This window comes from Schistocerca cancellata, chromosome 1 (assembly GCF_023864275.1).
Source record: "Schistocerca cancellata isolate TAMUIC-IGC-003103 chromosome 1, iqSchCanc2.1, whole genome shotgun sequence".
Classification (NCBI taxonomy): Eukaryota; Metazoa; Arthropoda; class Insecta; order Orthoptera; family Acrididae; genus Schistocerca; species Schistocerca cancellata.
This window is the reverse complement of record NC_064626.1, coordinates 709059018-709083381: the sequence shown is the minus strand read 5'-3', so window position 1 is coordinate 709083381 and position 24364 is coordinate 709059018. Positions and strand designations below refer to the sequence as shown.

Here is a 24364-nt window from a genome sequence, read left to right as displayed (position 1 = left end):
TGTGAGGCCGACGTACGGCGCTGGTGGTCATGGAAGGCGCCGTAATGGCTGTACGGTACGTGAATGCCATCCTCTGACAGATAGTGCAACCATATCGGCAGCGTATTGGCAAGGCATTCGTCTTCATGGACGACAATTCGTGCCCCCATCGGGCACATCTTGTGAATGACTTCCTTCAGGATAACAGCATCGCTCGACTAGAGTGGCCAGCATGTTATCCAGACATGAACCCTACCCAACATGCCTGGTATAGATTGGAAAGGGCCGTTTATGGACGACGTGACCCACCAACCACTCTTAGGGATCTTCGCCGAATCGCCGTTGAGGGGTAGGACAATCTGGACCAACAGTGCTTTGATGAACTTGTGGATAGTATGTCACGACGAATACAGGAATGCATCAATGCAAGGGGACGTGCTACTGGGTATTAGAGGTACCGGCGTGTACAGCAGTCTGAATCACCACCTCTCAAGGTCTCGCTGTATGGTGGTACAACATGAAACGTGTGGTTTTCATGAGCAATGAAAAGGGCGGAAATGATGTTTATGTTGACCTCTATCCCAATTTCCTGTACAGGTACCGGAACTCTCGGAACCGAGGTTATGCAAAACTTTTTTTGATGTGTATATATATCTAAGAACTCCCATAGCCAGCAATGTCCCCAGATTAGTATCCAGTAGAACATGTGTGGGACCAGGCCAGATGTCAACTGTGACCCACTGACAGCATGCAGGGTATAAAGGACCGGTTACAACAGTCATGGGCAGCTTGTCTCAGGAGGAAATACAGCGGCTATATGACATCGTTCCCAAAAGAATAAGTGCATCCATCCAGGCCAGAGGGATGCAACGTCATACTGATACGTAGGATCATACTCGAAAGGCTTCATAAATTTGAGTCATTTCAGTAATAACTGAATTAAAATCACATCACCTTTCCACCAGTAAAGTTTTATTACGTTTCCAACAACACAATTATGAAAACTAAAGACATCGACAGTCGAAAACAAACAGTTGTGAGAGAGGGGCACGCAAAGTCTCTGATCTAGGGCATCACCATCTGTAAATCCCGCTCTGACATTCAGAGGGTGTTAATAATATGGATTATTTTATAGAGTGAACATCAGATAAACATAAGGGAATTTCTTAAAATGATGCGGGATGACACAGTGGTTAAGACACTGAGCTCACACTCAAAACCCCATCTGGCCATCCAAATACAGTCTTATGCGTTTCCCATAAATACGTAGAGGCGAATGCTGTGATGGTCGTTGTCAAAATCACACTGCCAAATTACTGTATCATGGTTGCCCAGTCTGAGATTGAGTTCTGTTTATGATAACCTCCTTGCCACCGACGTGATAAACCCTAATTTTACTTTCTCTGTCTTCTTCTTCTGCTCTCTTTGGGTTTTCAGATCGAGATATACATCCATACTCCTGTAGAGCACTGTGAAGTGCATACCATGGGGTACTTCCCATTGTACCACACATCGGATGATTATAATTAAACTTTCCATATTTTAAGCGTTATAACACTGAATTTAATTACTGTACAAGAACAAAACTTGGTAGCATTAATGTCGAAGTCATGTGGAAGAGAAAAAATACAGAATCAACTGAATTGAAACACTTTTAATATGCTGCTATGGTACACCATACCATTACATACCTGTACCATCACTGCTACAAAAGGGACTCAATTGGCGTCCATCAGTATCCAGGAGAGTCTGAAAGCACAGGATTGCATCCTGCACAGCAGAATGAAGCATGTCCGTAGGAATGCTGGCTACCTCTCTTGATATCAGATCAGTGAATGTGTGAATGTTCCCCTTGTAAACCTTGTCCTTCTGGTAACCCCACAACCAGAAGTCACAAGGAGTGAAATAAGGTGATCGTGCCAGTCAAGATGATAATTCGATCTTTTCCAAATTTGTTTCGGAGAAGCAGGAGAACTGCACTAGCGATGGGCGGTAGGGCCCCATCTTGCATGAAAACTGTTGAGTTCAATGCGTCTCGCTCCTGTAGGGCGTGTATGACATGCTGGTGAAGCATATCGCAGTAAAGCTGACCATTCACACTGCATGTATTTTGGTCCTTCATCGCCAACCTATTCAAAAAATACTGGGCTAGTGGTGAACGTAGCCGTAAAGCCACACTATACAGTGACACGTTCACCATACAGAGGAACTTCATGCACAGTGACTGGAGGTGAAGATCCCCACACTCGGAAATCTATGTGTACACCTCACTTGTCAGAGAAAAACGAGCTTCGTCTGTCCATAGGATGGTCCAGGGCCAGCCCTCGTCATCTTCAATCCTTACAAGAAAGTGGAGAGCATCGTTGTGCTTCTATGGTGCAAGCTACTGTGTGATACGGGTCTTGTACGGATACCATTTGAGAATGGTTCGAAGCACCTTTTGTACAGTGGACCATGGGATGTTCAACTGTCGTGACACACGACGCTCACTGCCCGACCATCGGGAATGGGTGCAGTGTTGTCTGCCATAGCAACTGCGATTTCATCAACCGTGGTGCAATTGGTCGTCGGCCTCTTCCCTTGGCGACACCCAGTTCTCCAGCTGATTTGAACTACTTCATTATGCTCCGCACAGCAAGTGGAGAAAGAGGAGCCTTCCATAATTTTTTTTATAACAGAGGTTCACCAATAATGTCCTGCACCTACGCTCATATCGAAACGTCAACATGTGCACTGGGAATGGTCAGGTGCGTGAGAATATGAATCGTGGTGACTGATCACGGCACCTGGTGGCCATAGTTGAAACTGGGCTGTGGCGCTGAGACGCATGGGAATCATGCACGCCACACTCTGGACATTAATGATCTCAAGTTTAGTACTCATACGGTAATTAATTTCCGTGTTACAACGTGAAAAATAGGGAAAGTTTAATTACAATCACCAGGTATTTTGGTTTACTTTCTTTCCATTCACGTATGGAGTACGGGAGCAATGCCTGTTTAAATGCCTCTGTGCTTACTGTAATTAGTCTGTTCTTGGTTTCACCGTCCCTACGGGATTTATACAAAGGAGAGGGTTGATAGATTCTTCACTTAATATTCCTTCTTGAAACTTTGGAAGTAAGCTTTCAGGGGTAGGTGGTATCTATCTCTAGCAATTGAACATATTGAGATATGTTCAATATGTCCTTTTGTCCCATTTCATATGTATTCCACGTTACTGAGCAATATCCTAAGATGTGTCGCAGAGGTGTTTTGTAAGCAATCTCCTTTATACACGGACTACGTTTTACGAGTATCCTACCTATAAACTGAAGTGTGATACCTGCTTTGCCTAGGACTGAACATATGTGATCATTCTATAAACCTTCAGACAGTCTGCCCTTCACCATAAGAGGATGTAATGAAAACTACTAAAAAAAGTAAGTATAATAACACTTTTAAAAAATTCAGTTTCATATCCCCTATAATTGTTACATGCATGTATTTGTACGAGTTTATTTACTCCAGTTGTGACTCACCTGAGACCATAGTCATACCATAGCATGTAGATGCGACTGATCTACGTGGTCCCTTCCCAGTCGAAAGCCGTATAGCTGCTAGTGGCGCCAGGACCTCGTGTTGCGACTTTCAAAGTATTTATTTAACGTCCGGGCTTTCCACTAAGCTCTTACGCATTGATGGCAGAATTCGTCTCCTTTCTTCACGAAGTGTGATCAACAGAAATTACCGGAATTTTGTTCTAATCAGTCCATCATGCAATTAGTACACTAGATCATCTTAAAGATGTTCAGTCTGTTCAAGTCAGGTTTTGAGCAGGGCAGTCCAGTAAATTTAGTTCATTTTTCGATCACTTTCCTTTATAGACTGGAAAAGAATTATGTGTAAATGCCGCAGATGCCCGGAAGTTTGCAGCAATTTCGAGCACACCAGCGCTGATTGTAGATTTGCAGTTCTTCGTGACAGATAGAACGACCACCTGAGTGCATTAGTGTTGTTCGTGTTTAGTATTCTTACTAAGCTTGATGGGGTATATAAGGCGAGTGAACAGCGCCAGACGTTGACTGATAACTGTGAAGGACACACAGATGCTGCGTACTCGTGTGAAACAGCGTTCTCAGCACCTGACAGTGTTTCAAATGGGCCTCATTGAGGGTCTCCACGTGGTTGGCTGGTCGAATCCCTCAGTACCCAGATTTCTACATCCGGCGGCAGTAGAATCGTTCTGGAGACAGCTTCACATGACAGTTCTCCAAATTTTCTCAGTAGTGTTTCTCGAAAAGAACGTCCCTTCCCTCCAGCGATTCCCATTTCAGTTCCTGAAGAATCTCCTTAATACTTGTGTGTTCGTCGAACCTAGTGGTAACAAGCCTAGTAGACATTTATGGGGCTTGTGCATGTGACAGCGGCTAGATCTTCAACCGCTTGGGATCGTGAATGCACGCATACTCATCGCGGAGATTACGGCCAAACATGTGAGACCACCACAAGGTAGGACCATTGTACTGTGCACCAAGTACATCATAACCCCATTACATCTGCGCCTGCCGGCCGAAAACAAGTAATGGTATTCCTGCAACATCCTGTGCAACAAACACTGCTGACATTGTAACGTACCGTGCTTTTAGTTTGTTACTGTCAGTACGCATTGTTCCATTCAAAAAAGTGTACGTTTGCACAAAAAATACCCTTTATAGGTATTATTACAATCGGTTTACTATATGAATGCAAAGAGTCTGTTCTTTCAGACATGTCCAGAAGAATAGAAACCAAGCATTTATATAACTTGTTTGCCTAGGTGGGGAATGGATCTACCTTCTTCAGTGTGGATGTGCTATTACATCAGACCTTCTGTGGGAATCTCAGCTTAGCAAGCAAGGAGAACACGGACAGGGACTGGGGATAGATGGTGCTCGGTGGGATTGGGGGTCGGCCAAGAGGTGTGCCGAAATAGTCCATGCAGTTGCAATAAACACTGTACCGGGGTGCAGCAAATGGTTAACACACCTGCCTAGTCAGCAGGAGAGCCCGGGTTCGAATCCCAGTCCGGCAAACATTTTCACTCATCGCCACTGATTCAGCGTCAAATCCCAATGCAGATGACGTCACTGTTCCCTTTCCTTTCCTTTCTTCCCTACCACCCCCCCCCCCCTCTCCACCTTCAATTTAAACCTCTTTATTGGCTAACTATACGAACCTCCGACTACCAGTACCTTCTGTGAAAACCACAAATCAATAACACTTTCCATTCCCGCAATATTTGCGGTGCAAGTTTTAGGTGATTCACCCTGTATAATTTATAGATGTTTCGTGCAAATTGGCCGAACTGTGATGAATTAAAATCAACTGCCGCTATGAGAAGGCCATACAGTTGTGAATGGCAGAACTCGCAGAATATGCTTTCTTAGATAAAATGGTACATACAACGGGCTTTCAATAAGTAACACAACACACTATTTTATGCACCAATTTCGGGTACAAAAATTGCAGAATTTGTTGTGGGACATTCCCGCTTCAGCCCCTGTAGTTTCATGGAGTTCCAGTATGTGAAAGCGCTATACATAGTCTGCAAAATGGTGTCTGTAGTGAAGGTACGCTCCAAGAAGAGAGCTGTCATTGAGCTTCTTTTCGCGGGAAACCAGAGCATCGCAGATATTAAAAGGTGCCTGCAGAATGTCTATAGAGACCTGGCAGTGAACAAAAGCACGATTAGTCCTTGCGCAAGGTGTCTGTCATCACTGCAAAAGGTCGCGCAAACCTGCCCGGTCAGCCACGTGACGGCCGGCCACACACAGCTGTGACTCGTGGACTGCTGGAACGTGCAGACATTCTCATTCGAAATGAGCGAGACGTCACAATCAAACATCTCGCCGCTCAACTGGACATCTCCATCAGTAGTACTGACAAATTCGTTCACCAGTTGGCGTACTGAATGGTGTGTACCTGATGTGTTCCTCGTCATCTAACAGAAGAAGACGATTCAGAGCAACGAAGAACCACCTGTGCGAAACTGCTTGCAATCTGCGAGGTTGATCATGACAATTTTTTGTCGAGCTTCGTCACAGACGATGAAATATGAGTTCGTCACTTCGAACGGCAATCCATGGAGTGGTGGCACACCACCTCTCCTCTGAAGGAAAGGTTTGAAGCCGCACCCAATGGTGCGACCGTATTCCGGGACCCTGAATGGATTATTCTGCTCCATGTCCTCCGTCACGGTGCAACAATTAACTCTGAAGCATATTGTGCCGCCCACAGCAAATTGAGGAAAAGACTTCAGTGTGTTCGTCGACACAAAAATGCAAACGAACTTCTCCATGACGACACAAGTCTGCGCACCCAAGAGGAGCTCATAAACTGTCATCCGACTGTTCTTCCTCATCCACCCTACAGTCTGTATCTCGTACCTTCCGACTTCCATCCGTTTGGCCCAATGAAGGATGCTGTCCGCAGGAAGCAGTGTGTGGGTTTATTGATGCAGCAAGACGTTGCTCCGACGTCGATCTGTAGAGTGGTACAATGAGGGCACACAGAGCTTCCCAGTAAAGTGGCGTAAGGCCGTCGCTCTGAACGGAGATTATGATGAAAAATAGGTTTTGTAGCCAAAAGAGTGGAGAATAAAATGGTATATTGGAATCCTGACTAAAAACAACCTGCTTTCAGAAAAGAAGATGAGTTGCTGTATTTACTGAACGCCACTCGCTAATATAAAATAACATACTGTGACAGCTCGTCCACTTGGAAGATTAGGTACGAATCTGGGAAATTCATTCTGCCTTCATATTACGTTCAACAGCCGCGGGTTTATAGTACAGTTACAATCGTATATAAACCCTTAATACATTCGCCTGTAATTCTTCATCCATGTGCAGGATTCAAAGGCAACGTAGTTCTTGTGTTTACTGACGTCTTCAGCCTTTGTATGGCATCTCATGTGATGAAATAGTTTCAGTGGTTTAGTTTTGTTATTATTTTTATAATCTATCATAATTAGAAACAATTTCAACTTTCGTAATATTAATCCCAGGATCAGGCATGAGGTTGCAGTGAGCTCGTCACATGGGCGCGATTTCTGTGGTGTAGGCCCACGTTTATTCAATGAAAAATATTATATTCGTCTTTCATTTCGTCCATCTTAGCTGCCACTGTCCTTCCTCCGTCCTTCAACCAAGAGCGGGTAACCTCGCTCTTACTAATCTACCTATCCTGCTTGCGATATAAAATATGAGCGTGGATCGCGTGTATGTCTAATGGATTTCTTCTAATTGTATAAGGCTATCTTTCCCCAAGAAGTGATACCGATAAGTAGGAGGAAAGTGTACAACCGACCCTTCTGATGGAAAGTCTACTAAAAATAAAAGTAATTAAACCGAACAGAGCTATAATTTGAAAAATGAAAGTTATTTTGTGCATTCACTCACGAACAACACTGGACAGAAAGGGGTACCACTGATCACGAATAAAAAAGTTACACTAATGAACGAAAAGGAAGTAGTTAACGGCCGGCAGCGCACTATGGCAATTTACATCAAAAACCCTGTACAAAATGATGGGAAAGAAAAACATGTGTTATTAAACACTGACGTGGCAACTGAAGGTTGTCACGTTTCTTGACACCAATTTTAAGTGAGTATGTAATGATAAATAAAACTGAGAAGTCACTCTTACGTTATGTTTGGCATTAAGTTTTGAAAAAGGCAATCGAGTAATGATTTGAAAATATGTAATTAAACTGTATGTTAGTACTGAACTTCCTTATGCGAACAATGACTTTCAGTGACCTCAGCATAACGTCATCAAAGAAATGTAGAAAAAAAAGCAAGCACTTTTTACTTTGCCGTTACTTATTTTGCAAATTGGATTTCATATTATTGTCTGAACAACTGAGCCTTTTTTACCGACTTGAATAGAATTAAATATTAGAATAGGTACCAAACCAAACAACCATGTGCTCCAAGCTATATGTAAAATAAATAAAACTTCCGCACTCTTAATTTGTGCATTTCTTTAGATTCGCATTTTTTCCAGTGACTGATTCTCAAACTTGAAAAATGAAATTACTTTACTTTAGTCATATACTGAAGCCTCTGTTGTAAAACAGTTAATTGAAAATAGACTGAGGCTAAAATTCTTATGAGAAATTATTCATTAATAAACTGGCTGTAACTATTCGTTTCTTATGACACTCAGTTAGCATATTAGGGAAAAAAGGAACAAGGATCCTCTTTGGTAATAATGCTTGGGGACAATGAGGGCACAATCGCCCGAGTTTAAATGATTATTATTTAAATAAATCTTATCAAGCAAATCACATTCAGTTGTGCTTTTGGGTTAGCCTTTAATACTTTCTAGCAATGAACAGTCTTACTTCAGTGCTGTACATACGACGAAACTCGGAGCCGACGACGACTGGAACTGGACCCGCCTGTTGTTGAAGACGGTAGCATATTGTGGAGCCACGGCTAATTATAGGAACGGGCAATCGTAATTAATACAGCCTCTTCCGCCCGTCCACTGTCCGTACTCCTGCTCTAGACATCTGGTCGGCGCGCGTACATGATGCCGCCGAAAATGGTACTCTCTACTGCCAGAGCGTTAACACCACACTGCCGCACACTACAAGCGCTGGAACCCGTCTCTCGCGCGCTCTGCGCAACAACTCACTACCCAAAGATTTTACAACGCACAAGCACTGCTATTATCGTTGCTAGTCGATGCAAATAACAGTTCCTTTGGATTTTTCCCAGAGCTTATAAGGTTCACAGTAAAACACAGATAAATACAATGAAACTTCAACAGACTTCTACCTAAATGTACACATACAGTGAAGCAATGTCCTTACTTATTAAAAGAAAGCATTTAAATTACAAATATTTACATACAATTCAAAAAAGAGTTATATATAGGAAGCAGGTGCCATGCATCCTGCATTTTCGGTGTTACAAGCGCACGCTCTGGTCTCGGCAAAACCCGCTGCCGACAGTCGAGCCACTTGCACTCCTCGCATTACTCGACCGGCGGCCGGCCGCTCGCTGCCGACTGTCACAACACTCGCCACCGCCTCCTGCTCTTCCAGCAGGTCTGTCGCCGTGTCGCACAATGCGGGAAGCGTTTTACTATCTCAAATGTTTTCACAAGCACTTGTCTTAATTTTGACATCTTTCTGAAGTAGCTGTCTGAGCCCAAATAATTCAGAACTTCACGGTCGCCACAAGTCACTTAAGTCAATAACCATTCCGTAGACACTGTCCAAATCCATACATTCCTGTGTCACATAATATACCGTAAGACATCCCTGTATAAACCCCTCTTCCATTACTCTGCATGTCAATGATGTCATTCATTTAATGGCAAGCTGGTCCTCAATAGTAGCACGGGCATGAAAACATAGGGCCACCGATCATGGACGAAAAGTTCTGCCGCTGACGACCGTAGCTGTGCTGGCACCGATGTCCGAACAGAGGGCTTACTGTACGCTTGAGTTCAACGGTCGTTATCGGTTAATTTCTTCAACCCGTGAGAAACATGATGGGATTTAGTGTTTCCGAGAGGTTTCCAACTGGCAATAGCTTTGCTAGCAGCTCATGTGAAATCTCTCTGGTGGAACATTCTCAAACAAGCCTCATTAAATTGACATTGTGACAACAAAACTTCTTAGATCTTTAGCGTGCGCAACGATTTGAGGTGGAATGATCATATAAAATTAATTGTTGATAAGGCAGGTGCCAGGTTGAGATTCATTGGAAGAATCCTTAGAAAATGTAGTCCATCAACAAAGGAGGTGGCTTACAAAACACTCGTTCGACCTATACTTGAGTATTGCTCATCAGTGTGGGATCCGTACCAAGTCGGGTTGACAGAGGAGATAGAGAAGATCTAAAAAAGAGCGGCGCGTTTCGTCACAGGGTTATTTGGTAAGCGTGATAGCGTTGCTGAGATGTTTAGCAAACTCAAGTGGCAGACTCTGCAAGAGAGGCGCTCTGCATCGCGGTGTAGCTTGCTGTCCAGGTTCCGAGAGGGTGCGTTTCTGGATGAGGTATTGAATATATTGCTTCCCCCTACTTATACCTCCCGAGGAGATCACGAATGTAAAATTAGAGAGATTCGAGCGCGCACGGAGGCTTTCTGGCAGTCGTTCTTCCCACGAACCATACACGACTGGAACAGGAAAGGGAGGTAATGACAGTGGCACGTAAACCGCCCTCCGCCACACACCATTGGGTGGCTTGCGGAGTATAAATGTAGATATAGATGTACAAGTAGACACCACACAGAGCGTGTCTGTGTGGGGTGTCGTCTGGATAAATTTGGCCTGACGTTGGCTTCTGTGTAACTGCGTAGTTTGCGAACAGTGCAGTGAGGATAAATTAAAAGACCCTTCCTTACACTGATTTGTTATAAGAACACCGGGGAAGGTTCCTCAGTTTGGTAACCTATATTCGAAAATGTCGTGAGGGACTTCATAGAATTTTGTGTCTCGTCAGTCAGACATAGTGTTCCTAATCAGAGATGGTGACTACAATCTCTTGTAACTGAGCACTGGCGTTAGAATCACGAGCAAGCATTTTCTCTCTCGATTATTTCTTTTGCCTACATACTTCGGCCTTCAGACGTGCAAAGAATTATCTCGTGAATTGTCTTTGGGTTCAAAAATGGTTCAAATGGCTCTGAACACTATGGGACTTAACATCTATGGTCATCAGTCCCCTAGAACTTAGAACTACTTAAACCTAACTAACCCAAGGACATCACACAACACCCAGTCATCACGAGGTAGAGAAAATCCCTGACCCTGCCGGGAATCGAACCCGGGAACCCGGGCGCGGGAAGCGAGAACGCTGTAGCGCACGACCACGAGCTGCGGACAATTGTCTTTGGGGACATGCAACAACGTTGCTGTGACCAGCCCAATAACCAACATAAGTTTTTCTGAGATATGGTGCCATCTATCGTGTGGAACGTGGTTAAGGTAACCCAGTACTCGACCGATAGGTTCTTCAGGGCATACAGATACCATGCACCACTAAAACAATCGTCAATAATAACTGGGTGAATGAGTTGTTAATCAATTATGTCACACCATACCCTTTTCAGGGAAACAGCGACGACAACTATTTCTGTCCACTTTAGTGCTGACAGTTCTTCACATGTCCATGCTGTGAGCAATCGGGTGGCCAAGATAACAAACGTCGTGAGACGAACAAAAAAATTGATTTTGGAAACTTTGAAATTAGCTATATGTCTGTATCCCTGTATTTGCAGTGCTTTATAGCTTTCTCAATTTTTTTCGCTTTACGCTGCCCTACATTTCCTGAATGTTTACCCGTCTGGAACGAGTGCACAAGCACTCAGTCTTAAGTTGTGCTGCAGCAATAAACGTGGTGTTCGCAACAGAGTGTATGAACTGGAGCAGTGGCGTTTACAATATTATTTTTATTGTTATCTGGCCAACGCCTTACAGCGATGCATCGTATTTGTACAGTGAAATTCGTAATGCATATTATGCTATACGTTTAGTTACTTACACTACTCAACAGGTCAACGACAAATAACATCAGCTGCAGCATATTCGACGAAACCGCGCCAGCACTTCCCACACTGATTAAGGAAAATCGAGGTAACTGTGAATCTGCATGGGCAGACAGGGACTTGAACCTCAGTCAACATGCCTTAATCACTGTGCTGCCGGTACATCACCAGTTAAAGCCAGTAAAACTCAACTGACATGTCACGCGATATGTGCTCTTCGGCAGTACAAAGACAGGGCATGGCAGGGCGATGTGTCGCGGTAGGTGTTGTACTTTCATTCAGGACGCCTGTGGCTCGAATCCCCGACCCGCCACTCTGTACTATTAATCACTAGTATTACAACAGACGAGTGCTGAAACCTATATTACTAAACGGCTAACCCGGTGCACGGTGAAGTTGCAAGTTTGAGGAGCAACAAAAATTTGACTTTCAGCATTTCATACAGTTACTGACTGAATTCAAAAAACTTAAAACAGTGTCACAATCTAGTCATTAAGAGGTGTAATCTGTTGTTAAAGGTTTAACACAGTATTAAAATTAGAAACTGTGCAAACGTCTTGAGACAGCACAATTCACGGTGTCCAAATTATCCGGATTATATCTATCCACTATCTAAAAACGAGAGCACTTACAGACTTTCAAAAAGCTTTCATATAATTTCAAACCTTTCAGAAACTTTTTCTCGCTCACCTCCTACAGGAAATAATGAGAGGGAAAAAGTTTATCCCTTAGGCGCCTACTAAATTTTCGCTTTTCACACAGTAAAACTTCAGCATCAAACATGACGTTTTAATTTATTATTGCTTTACTGACAACTCTATTCGCAAAATATTTTGCAGACAATACCGACATATACCACTGAATGTATCTGGAAAATCATATTATTGTACAACATATAGTTAAGGAGATATGACGTCATAGACAATGAGATGATGATGTTTAAAACAGAGCGCAAATTATCCAGATTATACTCATACAGTATTTTATGACGAGACTGCTTCGCTACTTCCAAAAAAAAAAAAAAAAAAAAAAAAAAAAAAAAAAACACACATCACAAAACACATTAAATCACTTGTAATCAGACATCAGACGTTTGGTGTTCTTTTATGCAGGGGAGATCGATTCTTTAAAGAATCGGGGGTTGTTTGTTCACTGTTCGTTCTCTAAACTACGAAGCCCACACTACAGCAACTGTTGTTAGTGGCGTTACACAGTAACCTTCTCCCTTCATTTACACTGGACATTTTACACGAAACAGATAAATCTTAACAACAGATATCTCTTAAATTAGGCTATCGTTTTGAAAGTTATTAAGTTGTGGTGTTCTACTTCCGGGTACATGACGTGAGCTAGAACTCTGCCATTAGAGCACATCAATTGTCACAGGAGTGCATACATCTATTCCTATTCAGCCCAAGTGCGTGGCATTTCGTTTATGGTAAAATATGAGTTGATTTAAGATCGCGTGGCTGACGTAATACTGATTAACTACGGGGCCTTTATTCACTAATAAGCACACGTTATAATACGTGTTTAAAAGTTTTAGTTCCGTATAACATGTCAAAGGTAACGCTAATAAAATTTTATTTTTCTGATACTACGCACCTTGATTTTTGAGCCATTAGCCGAGCAACACAATTAACATTACTCGAGTTACCCCTCACTGTTGACCCTCCTCGCTTTATTCATATAGTAGAAAGGAAAAACCAGCATTTACGAATAATAATAATAACTCTCTTTATTATAAAAGTGAAATAAAATTTTTGGAACACCATCTACTCAAGTCCTGTGTACGCTGAACTCACCAAGTGACCAGTGTGCTCCTTCCTACTCTTGTTTTCACTGAATGTGAAGAGATTACCGCTGGAGATTTTTCAATACAAATACAATACGGCAAATACAACTCACAGTTGCCCGAAGTTGTAGGTGCTGACTAGTCTCAAAACTGATTAACTACAAGAGACGATCAAAAAGTTTCCGTTTGAAGGCGGTGTTGCTGCATAAGTGCAACGTAGCGCGGATTCATTAGCACAGACATGTAGGCAAGGGATTAGTGCGGTATTTGTATCTCTCCGACGTGCGTGCGGTAAATGTGGAAACGTGAACCACGGCGACGTTATTACCAAATGCTACAAACAGGACCGACGTGCTTTTACTCTTTTCTTGGCTACCGAAGGAGAAACACCTGATAACATCGACTGCAGAATGAAGAATGTGTACGGGGCAGAATGTCTGCCAAAATCCACCGTCTTGCTCTTTCTCTATGTGATTATCAAGCCTTCAATTCCTTGAAGGATTGGCGATGGCTGCCAGGTGAGGACTGGCAGCAAACAGTTACAGACTTCTTGCCACAGCAGCACACGGTGTTTTGCCAAATGGGGATCTTCAAGCTGGTACATCAGTGGGATCTCTGACTCCATTGCCATGGCGATTTTGCCCGGTTGGTATACCGATTCTGGACAGTATACGGTCTCCAACTTTTTGATTGCCCCTTAATATTACAGTTCACACAAAACAAAATCACAATAGCAGCACTAAATGAGCTAGATTGTCACTGACCTTAATTCAGATGAATGGCTATCAGACTTTGGCACTACATATTCTGTGTGTCCGTCTGTTTCACTGTTGTGCGATCCATGTCGTTTGGTACCAGGAAACATCAAACGATAACTTTTAGGTGAGCTTTGTTTATAATGTAAAACAAATAATCTATCAATAAAACTGCGACGAGTGTTTGTAGTAATCCACAGCACACTACAGAAGAGCAGAACATGTAAATAAAACTCTTTTGCCAATTTGTAAGACATAAAATGCGGATTCAAAAAAGCCAAATATGTCGAATATATTCTTCTGATGTTCGAATATACTCATAGTTTTATTGCAGGTATCTGGCATTCCCGATGCTTTAAAAATATTGGACACTTGTAATTCTAAACAATGTTATTCTTTTCAGTTCAAAACTGCTAACAGGTAACTTCCCCCTTCAAAACTGGGCACCATGGGTGTGGGATCCCTGACAGCATAAGACCCATAACATGTCTACACATATAACCTGCCTCTAATCCATCTCCAGACACCACTGTAACTGACTGAAGGATATCATCAACAACAGAGGTAAGTCCTTGAAGAGGCACCATGTTAGTTGTTACCAATGTGAGAACAGGTGGCTGAGGACCTAGATGGCCTATTAGGCTTGCACTACCAATTTATTCCCTAATAACTCCACACACATGTAAAATTCCCACAATCATTCAGCAAATACTGTATAAGATCTACCACAGATACTGTCTTGGCACTGTGTGTACATAACAGTAAATCTTTTCCACATTTTAGTCACACATTTGAGGAACAAACTAGCCAGTTAGCTGTATATGCTCCAAAACCATGCTGCATTCAAGAGAAGACTAAGGCTTATCCTGATATCATCCATGTAGATTCCCCCACAGTTAATTCTTTCCATACTGCTATCATGTCATCCTGGTTGTATGCTGTTACTAACATTTGTAATGAACGTTAAACTTTGGAAAACACAGCCTACTTCAGGCAATGTTAATACAGCTGTCATTACTATAATAATTATGTTCACTATTGTACTATTTTTGTCATAAATATAATTATAACATAAATCATTTTTATATAGAGCTTACTGTTATCTGTGTAGAGAGTAACAGCATATCTGAAGGCTCTGATCTTTCTATGCAAAATAAACGCATAAACTGCATCTCAAATGATAACATCATTCCTAATCTCTTTGAATCAGGTGGAAACACTTTACATTCTAGCCAACATTTGAGAATTTCAATAGGAATAACTTAGTGACACAAATATGCATTCTGTTTCATCAACTGAGGGCAAAGCCGCCTCAGACACATCCCAGCAGACTTTTTATATGGGTGCTGTGAATGTAGAAATCTACTGAGAACTTCCTTAACACTGCTTCAGGTTGCTAAATAAAAAAAAATTCCACTTGCTATAAACATTTTATCGATGTATTTCAGGCATGGTGAATCATCAGAATGTCAGAAATAAATTTGATATAAAGCATCATGTCAAGTTTGTTTCTGATATTCTGATGATAAACTATATCTGAAAGACATCAATAAAGTTTTTGTAACATGTGGGTTCTTGTTATTTAGTGCCCTGAAGCAAAATTAAAGGTATGCTCAGTTGACTAGTATATAATGGTTGCAGGCTTCGTGTGTGATCATGTGCAGCAACTTAAAACATAGGGACTAAAGCCATAAATGTACTTCTTGAGCATACCCATTTCCTGCCATTCCTCTTGAACTGTTGTAGACAAACTATAGAATCTTCTTCTTGCTTGTCCTATACACAGCCACTGACAGTCTATGGAAGTAGTCGTTCTGGAAGTAATGTGCCAGGTATCAAATTAAGTCTTCCTATGAACTTCTCCTCACACATCATTACCAGATAAACTAATTCTCTACCCCTTAGGAGACTTATACCTACCTGTTCTGCTAATTTGTCCTCAATCTCTAGATTATATTTGACACTAACAAACTACTTTTGTTAACAAGCACTCTTTTCTCCTTTATAAGACTACATCTTGCATATTCCTAGCTTTTGCCACCTAGTATAAAAATTTTTTTCTAAGTAATAGAATCCACTCATTTCTATTGCATTTTTTCCCCAATGTTAAAGTTAGGTAGGTGTTATTCTCTTTTCTTCTACCTTTCATTACTTTTACATCACTATTCTTTAACATTAATTGAATTTTATGCCAAAGAGTATATCCATTGAGTTTAGTACATGGAAAATTTTTTCTGGCTTTCAGCCAGGATGTACAATGTCGTCTGTGAACCTGAATATCAGTATTTGTCTCCCTTGCATTTTTATTCTTGTTACCTTTGTGCCTTATTTTTACCTTCCTCAGATTTTCATAAATTTTACTTTAGTTTACAGTAAAGAATATTGTCTCTGGCTCAGTGGTAGCTCACGATTATACATTCTGGGTGTCCACAAATTTTTAGATTCAGATAAATTTGAGGACATGAAATTAATATCCACTACTGGCTTGCTAGGCCTATTGCAGCTTCACCAGAGCCTCGTTAGCCGTCATGTTTCAGGGTTCCCATAGGGCCTTCTCAGCTACCGTAGCGGTCCTGGGGCACACGAAGTCCCCGCTGTACATCGCCCCTATAGGCAGTCCCCTACTTTGTGCCGTTGCCCATCACCCACGACTTGGACGAGGGGTTGGACTTATGGGAGAGCTGTGATAGGCCTAGCAAGCCAATAGTGGATAAATCAACTGCTTTTAAAAAGGGAACATGCTTCGGATCACGGAACAGATCTAAGGGAAACCGACCAAGCAATGGAAAAGGATTACGAGATGGTTTACGACTGGGCACCCTAAACGTAAGGACTCTAACTGGGAAGTTAGAAGAAATTGTAGAAATGATGGAAAGGAGGAAATTGGACATCTTGGGACTTGCTGAGACTAGGTGGAGAGGAGTTGGTGAAAAACCACTAAGTAAAGGATGTAAACTGTACTGGATAGGGAATGAGAGGGGAAGAAATGGAGTGGCAATAGTGGTTAGAGAGGGTCTGCAGGAGGAGGTGGAAGGTATTAATGATCGAATGATAAAAGCCAGAATACGGGTGAAAGGAAAAAGCATTGAAATCATCTAAGCATATGCCCCACAGGTGGGGTGTACAAAAAAGGAGGAGGAGGAATTTGAAGATGACATGCAAAAGCAGCTAAATGGAGGAAATCAGATTATAATAGGGGACCTCAATGATGGTTCCAGACCCAAACAGAGGAAGCTAGGGTAAAATATAAGGAAAGCAAGAAAGCGGCACAGACCATAGTAAGGGCGGAGAAGAAGAAGTGGTTGGAAAAATGGACAAGAATGTTAGAAGAGGACAGTGAAGGGAACAAAAAAGTTCTTTACACCATGGTAAGAAATAAGATGAACGACAGAAGTGAGTGCCTGAAGATCATGGATAATAATGGAAGAGTTGTGGAGGAAATGCATGAGCTCAAAAAGATTTGGAAGGAGTACTTTGAAGATCTGTTGAATGCCGCCAAGCGGGTAACTAACAGCGATGGAGAGCCTAAGGCAGCAGACGATTATAATAGTGGGGAAATTGATGATCTAACTTGGAATGAAGTGGAAGAAGCCATAAAGAGGATGAAAGGGGGCAAGGCACCAGGTTGGGACGAAGTAACGGTGGATATGATACGAGCAGCAGGAGAAGTAGGAACCCAGTGGATATACAGAGTGCTGAGGGTGGTGTGGAAGGAGAACAGAATTCCTGAGGATTGGAAGAAAGGAATTATAGTCCCGATCTTCAAGAAAGGGGATAAAAGGAGATGTGTGAACTACAGAGGAATCACCCTGCTATGCCACTGTGGAAAAATCTATGAAAACATCCTGGAGAAGAGAATAAGAAGCAGTATTGAAAGTAGACTGCAAGAGGAGCAGTACGGTTTCAGACCGGGAAGATCAACAACGGACCTCATATTTGCAGTAAGGCAACTGCAGGAGAGGCACTATGAGTACGGGAAGGACTTAATCATGGCCTTTTTGGATATTGAGAAGGCTTATGACAGTATCTGTAGGGACAAGCTCTGGGATGTGCTGAACGCAAAAGGGATAGATGAAGAGATAACATGAAAAGTCAGAAAAATGTATGAGGGAAGTGAGAGTTGTGTGAAAGTGGGGAGGGAACGTACTGCATGGTTCAAGCCGGAAAATGGGCTGCGACAGGGAAGTGCACTTTCGCCTTTATTGTTTATTATTGTTATGGATGAAATCCTACAGCAAGTATCAGATGCAATTGGAGATCATAAAATGAAAGCAGTGCTTTTTGCCGATGACCTGATGTTATGGGGAAATTGCGAGAAGGAGGTGCAAGAGCAGTTAGATGCATGGGAGGCAACGGCAGCACAATATGGAATGCATTTCTCTGCAAAGAAAAGTGAAATAATCGTCACAACAAGGAAGAAGAATAGGCCAAATGTGGATATAACTTGTGGAGGGGAAAAACTACAAGTGGTAGAGAACTTCAGGTACCTGGGAAGCGTGATTGAAAGTAAGGGAGGAAACGCAATGGAAATAAATGAAAGGTGCAGAAAAGCAGGGCAGTTCTACAAATGCATTAGGGGGCTTATTTGGAGCAAGGTGGTGCCACAGAAATCCAAGGGAATTATATACCGAACCTACTTTGTCCCAATATTGGCATACGGAAATGAGACATGGGTAATGCACAAAAGCGACAAAAGTAGAATACAGGCTAGTGAAATGAAGTTCCAGAGGAGCAGGTTGGGTATAACAAGACGAGACAGATTGCGAAATGTGTATGTGAGGGAAAGACTAAAGGAGGAACCAGTACAGGACAGGATAGAAAAATCAAGACTGCAGTGGTATGGACACATGAAGAGAATGGATGAGGGAAGAATTCCAAAGAGGATGTTTGATCTGCAACTGGAGGGGAAGAGGCCCAGAGGAAGACCAAGGGATAGATGGGTGAAGGGAGTGAAGGAATGTGTCATGAGAAGAGGAGAGAACTGGAAGTAGGTGGAAGAGGGGGAATGGTGGAAAGACAGAACACGATGGAGAGGCCTGTGTTCCCGACAGACCCAGCCAGTGGCTGGAAACTGTCCAAGATGATGATGATGAAATGAATATCACCTGCTGTATAATAGTTATGCTTATCAACAAGTTTATACAACTACAGGCACTCCCACTAATAATAATAATATTAATAATAATAATAAGATGCACAACTTATCTGACGAAAGAAAGAATTGCTTGTGGATTTTTTTTTGTTTTGTACATAATTAATGTGTAAGATTTCCCAACTCTGTTTCACATTTTTGTATAAATGAGAGTTTTCACGCTTTTCCACTCTTTCAGATACATGTACAAGACCCCTAACAGATGAATTAGTTCACAAATTTACTTCTGGGCTGAAAATCAGATATTCTTGTGCTGCACCCACAGAACAACTTGTTCTAACTGTACACTTCTTTGTTAAATGTTAGCTTGTAGTCATGCTTGTTTTATTTCATCACTCTCTCAATCAAAGGATCCTTTCTTGGAGAACCTAATTCCTTTGTGGCAAACTTTTCCTGGTAATTTACTTTTTTGTTCTCAGAATGAGACTTTTGCTGTGCAGCGGGGTGTGTGCTGATATGAAACTTCCTGGCAGATTAAAGCTATGTGCCGGAATGAGACTCAGACTTGGGACCTTTCCCTTTCAGGGGCAATTGCTCTTCCAACTGAGCTACCCAAGCACAACCCATGACCCATCCTCACAGCTTTACTTTTCTGTTAGCATTTAAAATAGATTCAACGTAGTTCACGTTTACACTGCACACAAAATTCCAAACACAAACTACCATTTGTGGAAATGATTAAACTCAAGCAGTGACCAACATGGTCACTTGACTAGAATACAAATGAGGCACTGAGATCCATAAGAGCCTAAAGCATACCGCTGTAGATCCCACATTTAAGTGTATATCAGAGAAACTAGTGATACAGCTTTTCATGAATTTTCATATACAGCACAGATAAACCTGACTCACCATAAGATCAACAAAGTTCAGAAGCATGAATAAATGCTACAATCTCATAATCAATGGTGATGTGCTTTAGGCCCTTATGATTCTCAACATCTGAAATAGATTACTGTATGACAAAATTCATAACTTAATATACTATAACTCATTCAGAAACCCACAAAATAGATTTACTGTCAGTAAAAAAAGAGTGTATGGCATTGTTGGCCGGGAGGCCCCATCGGGAAAGTTCGGCCATCAAGTGCAAGTCTTATTTCAGTCGACACCACATTGGGCAACTTGCATGCTGGTGATGAGGATGAAATGATGATGAGGACAACAGAACATCCAGTCCCCAAGCGGAGAAAATCTCCAACCTGGCCGGGAATTGAACCCGGGCCCGCTTGCATGGGAGGCAAGCATGTTACCACCCAACTAAGCAGGCGGACTGTCAGTAAAAAATTTAATGTGTACTGATGTCTGATATAGTGTTACTATATAGTGAGTGAATTAACATATCTGAGGAGTGTGCTACAATCTAGCAGGATTCATGCAGAGCGAATGGGGATAGAAATCTGTTGCTGTGTGCAACTTCCTGGTGGCACTGACGTAAACTTCCAGATAAGTGGCAAGAGCTATATGTACATAGCATAATCCATGTAATCAACTCAGTTTGTATTTGGCATGTAAGGCAATTACAAATAAATCTGCAAGTTGTCGAAAGTTAGGGTGTTCACATCCTCTTACTCAGCAACCACCACTGCTCTGGCTTTCCAAATGCCATGACACATTCTGTTGTTCCTTTAGTCTTTGTGCCTTTATAAGTGTAAGATCACAAACATTTTGCGGACTCTTCACCTTCTCAGATTTTATAGGCCTTGTACCTTCTTCTTCCTATGAAATGTAGAAATGACAACACAACTTCTGAAACCAATATTATTCAGGAAAACAAATTCTTAAAAAAAAAAAAAAATTCGGTATGATTTTGGTACCAGATACAATTTTTTTAGCCATGTGTACATACTTATTTCAATTTGCTTTTTAAAAATATTTTTCATATCTGTATAACTCCATAGCACTGCAGGAAGGTAATATACAACATACCTCTATACAGCATAAAGTATGTGTCAATATTAATGTAATCTTTTACATTTCAGGTCACGTGGTATCAAATCGGATATTCCAAGACCACAGACGTGGGCCGAACGTGCTCTGCGTACTTATACTAACCCAAAGAAGAGTGAAGCTCTTGCTAAGCGCCAGAAGGATGTTGAACTCCTCAATAACATCCGTGCAAGCAACTTTCTGTATCAGTATCACACCAAGGACTATCTGTACAGAAAATATCCAGCACTAACACTCTGAATGTAAACAACATGTAGGTATTTCGTTTACAGGATGCAGTACTATACAATAAACAATTGGAGATTTAGATATAAAATTGTAAATATGCATAGCAGCTCATTATTTTACAAGCACATAAAGAGTTTGTACCACTAAACAGAAAATCACAGAACGAAAACAGTAAATTCTGGAAAAGAAAATAAGAGATTTCTTTTGTTTTCATATTCACAAGAATGCCATTGCAGAGACATTATGAAGTAATACTTTGCTCAATAAGCTTGACAAAAAGTGTATTATATGTATTCCTAATAGCTATTTAACACTGCCAAATATACATAAGTATTCTGAGTTCTTTGTTTTCTTCATGCTTGGTATTCTAATAAAGCAAGCTTTTCAAAAGGGAAAGACAAAGAAATCATATTGAATCTATTTTCTCATATAAAGTGGGAGAAAGAAGAGCACAAATAAAGGTTTCTTTGTAAGAAGCAAAGAATCACATTTTTTCCTTGTGCAGCATGTTCTTAAAATAATCTAAGTACTGCTTTTTAGACACAGCTAATTTTTGACAGATAAGTGTAGATGTCATAAGGAAAGATGTATTTTTGAAATTTAAATACTCAATGACCTGTTTTCTCTGGGGAAGCAGGGTATTAATTTTAGTGTGTACAACAATTAAAAATATTGCTATCTCATATTTAAATACTGCACTTTGGCAATGTTTTCTGATTTGATGCATTTAGCAGTTAAGCTTATCAAGTGTATTATTGTTGTTAGACTCTCAATAAAAGACATTAATTATTAAGTTTGACTCTACACTGAGACCAAATAATCTGTTTAACCTTGGTAATCTCTGTAATCAAATAATGCAACAAACTGAAAATTAACCTGATGTTCATGACAAAAACTGTCTACACACATGGTTAATATACTGTTTCTCTTGCACACTATGTTTCATGTGGTAGGATAAATTGTTCATATTTTCCATCTTATTATCTTACTGAAAAATTTTCATATTTATATTGCTGTAAAAATTTTATGTAGGCCTGTATTTTCTCAGTGCTTTTCAAACTACATGAACATGTCATAACATCAATATAGCTGTATTGTTTACAGTTCTCATGAAATTCAAATAAAACTACAATCATTTCCATCAAAATCTTTCTGTTTTTGAGCCATTATCAACACAAAGCAATGTAACATAAAGACAGCCTAATTTTATGTTACATCAACATGTAGGCTATCCCAGTAAAACTTAAAGTTAAAAGAATGTAATATAATGGAGGGTATAAAAAGGTTTTTTGAAGCAACTGTACGTATCATACAATTGTATAGCCATACACAACAGAGATGTCATTTGTTGCCATAGGGCTTGTGTCAACATCCCATGAAGTGTATCATTGCTTCATTTTATGATAATAATTTCGTAAATGGCACTAGTAAATAAGTAGCAAGTTCAGTGTTTCCACTGAACACCATTTAAATTCCAGAACAGCTTGTTGCACATATATTCATGTTCATAATTTAAGAGCTTTCCAAGGTCCATGAAACACTATAAGGTATGGCAACCAAGTACTAAAAGATAGTGTAACAACATCGTGAAATTCCTGCAGTTTTGGTGGAAAAATGTAATTTCAAGGCAGTTGGTTTCATAAAGACAGGGGTCCTATTATGTGAGATTACAATCTTAACAAAACTAATGGATGCAGCTAATTTGAATAAAGGTGATTTTGTTGTGTTGCTGGGAGAATCAAATGACATCTATAGAAATGAAACAACCGAAAATCCAGGTTGCAATATCCACAGTATTACGAAAAGGATAGGTTGATACTGTCCATAAACATGACATATTGAGTTGCAGACAGACACAGTGAAAAGATGTTACACATTGAACTCTCAGCCAAAGCCTTCTTCAAAAAAGAAAACACACATTCGCACACGAAAGCACAACTCTCTCGCACATGACCACTATCTCTTACTGCTCCAGCCAGCCATAGAAGGTTAGTGCAAACTGAGGAAACATTTAAACAATTTATTCCATACAAATGTACATGTTGTGAATATCCCATATCATTACGAATTACCATCCTTGTATTGTGTGAACTGTGAAATTAGTGTTGAAACAAGTGTATCATTGAAATATGTGCTCATTTCAAGAATGCTGATGTTTTAATCATAAGCAGCTTAGACTGGAAGTACCACAAGGTATATGGTCTTCATTTAAATGTGTCCAGAAAGGAGTTACTAGTTGACAAAATATGGACTTGCATTTTGAGGAACATTAAGGAAAGTGGAATAACTGGCAAACATATACAAATTACCAAGTGTTTTAGGTGAGTTGCAAACAACAAAGTCATCAGTCAGATGTAAATTATGAAGTGGTTTAAACCTAAAAAGACAGAGGTGAATGTAACACAACTTTTGCAAGTTTCAGAGGTAAACCCATCTACTGACTGGCATTAGCGAGGAGAAGCCTTGCACGACAAGGACACCAAAGATATTTTTAGGCATAACATTACACACAGGAGGGGAAGCAACAACAAAAGAAGATGCATCAGCCACACAAACAGCTAATCGAACAGCAAGCAAATAGAAGGTATTGCACCCCTCTCATCAGAAGGATTTTTAAATTACAAACACAAAGAACAAGAAGCCTCAAAGTTAAGTGCCACCTCAGTGATCGAGCTCAACCAAACGTAAGAGAACTTATCACCAAAGTAGATCAGTTATCAGCTAAAATAAATGAAAGAAATTGCATAAACAATGCCGACATACTGTGCTTTTCAGCACACCACAGCACAAAAGGCGTTGACTTGTTACAGTTAGATAATTATAACTCTGCTATCTACAACAGTAGGGGCATAAATGGAAGGAGTGGAGTTGCTATGTTTACTAAAAATAATATAATATTTAAATCTATAGATGTAAGGAAATACTGTTTAGAACAATAGTTTGAAGTATGTGCAGTAGACGTAACAGTAGATTGTAA

General features: G+C 40.9%; 1 protein-coding gene across 2 annotated transcripts in view; it reads left to right on the top strand.

Annotated features, from left to right (window-relative positions):
- Positions 1-22534, top strand: part of LOC126184759 (flightin) — a 68756-nt gene extending 46222 nt beyond the window's left edge. For both annotated transcript variants that reach the window (XM_049927318.1, XM_049927309.1), the window contains one exon: positions 21192-22534. In XM_049927318.1, coding sequence (XP_049783275.1) covers positions 21192-21399 — 208 coding nt within the window. In that variant the 3' untranslated portion in view covers positions 21400-22534. The remainder of the gene's footprint in view (positions 1-21191) is intronic.
- The last annotated feature ends 1830 nt before the right edge of the window (positions 22535-24364 follow it).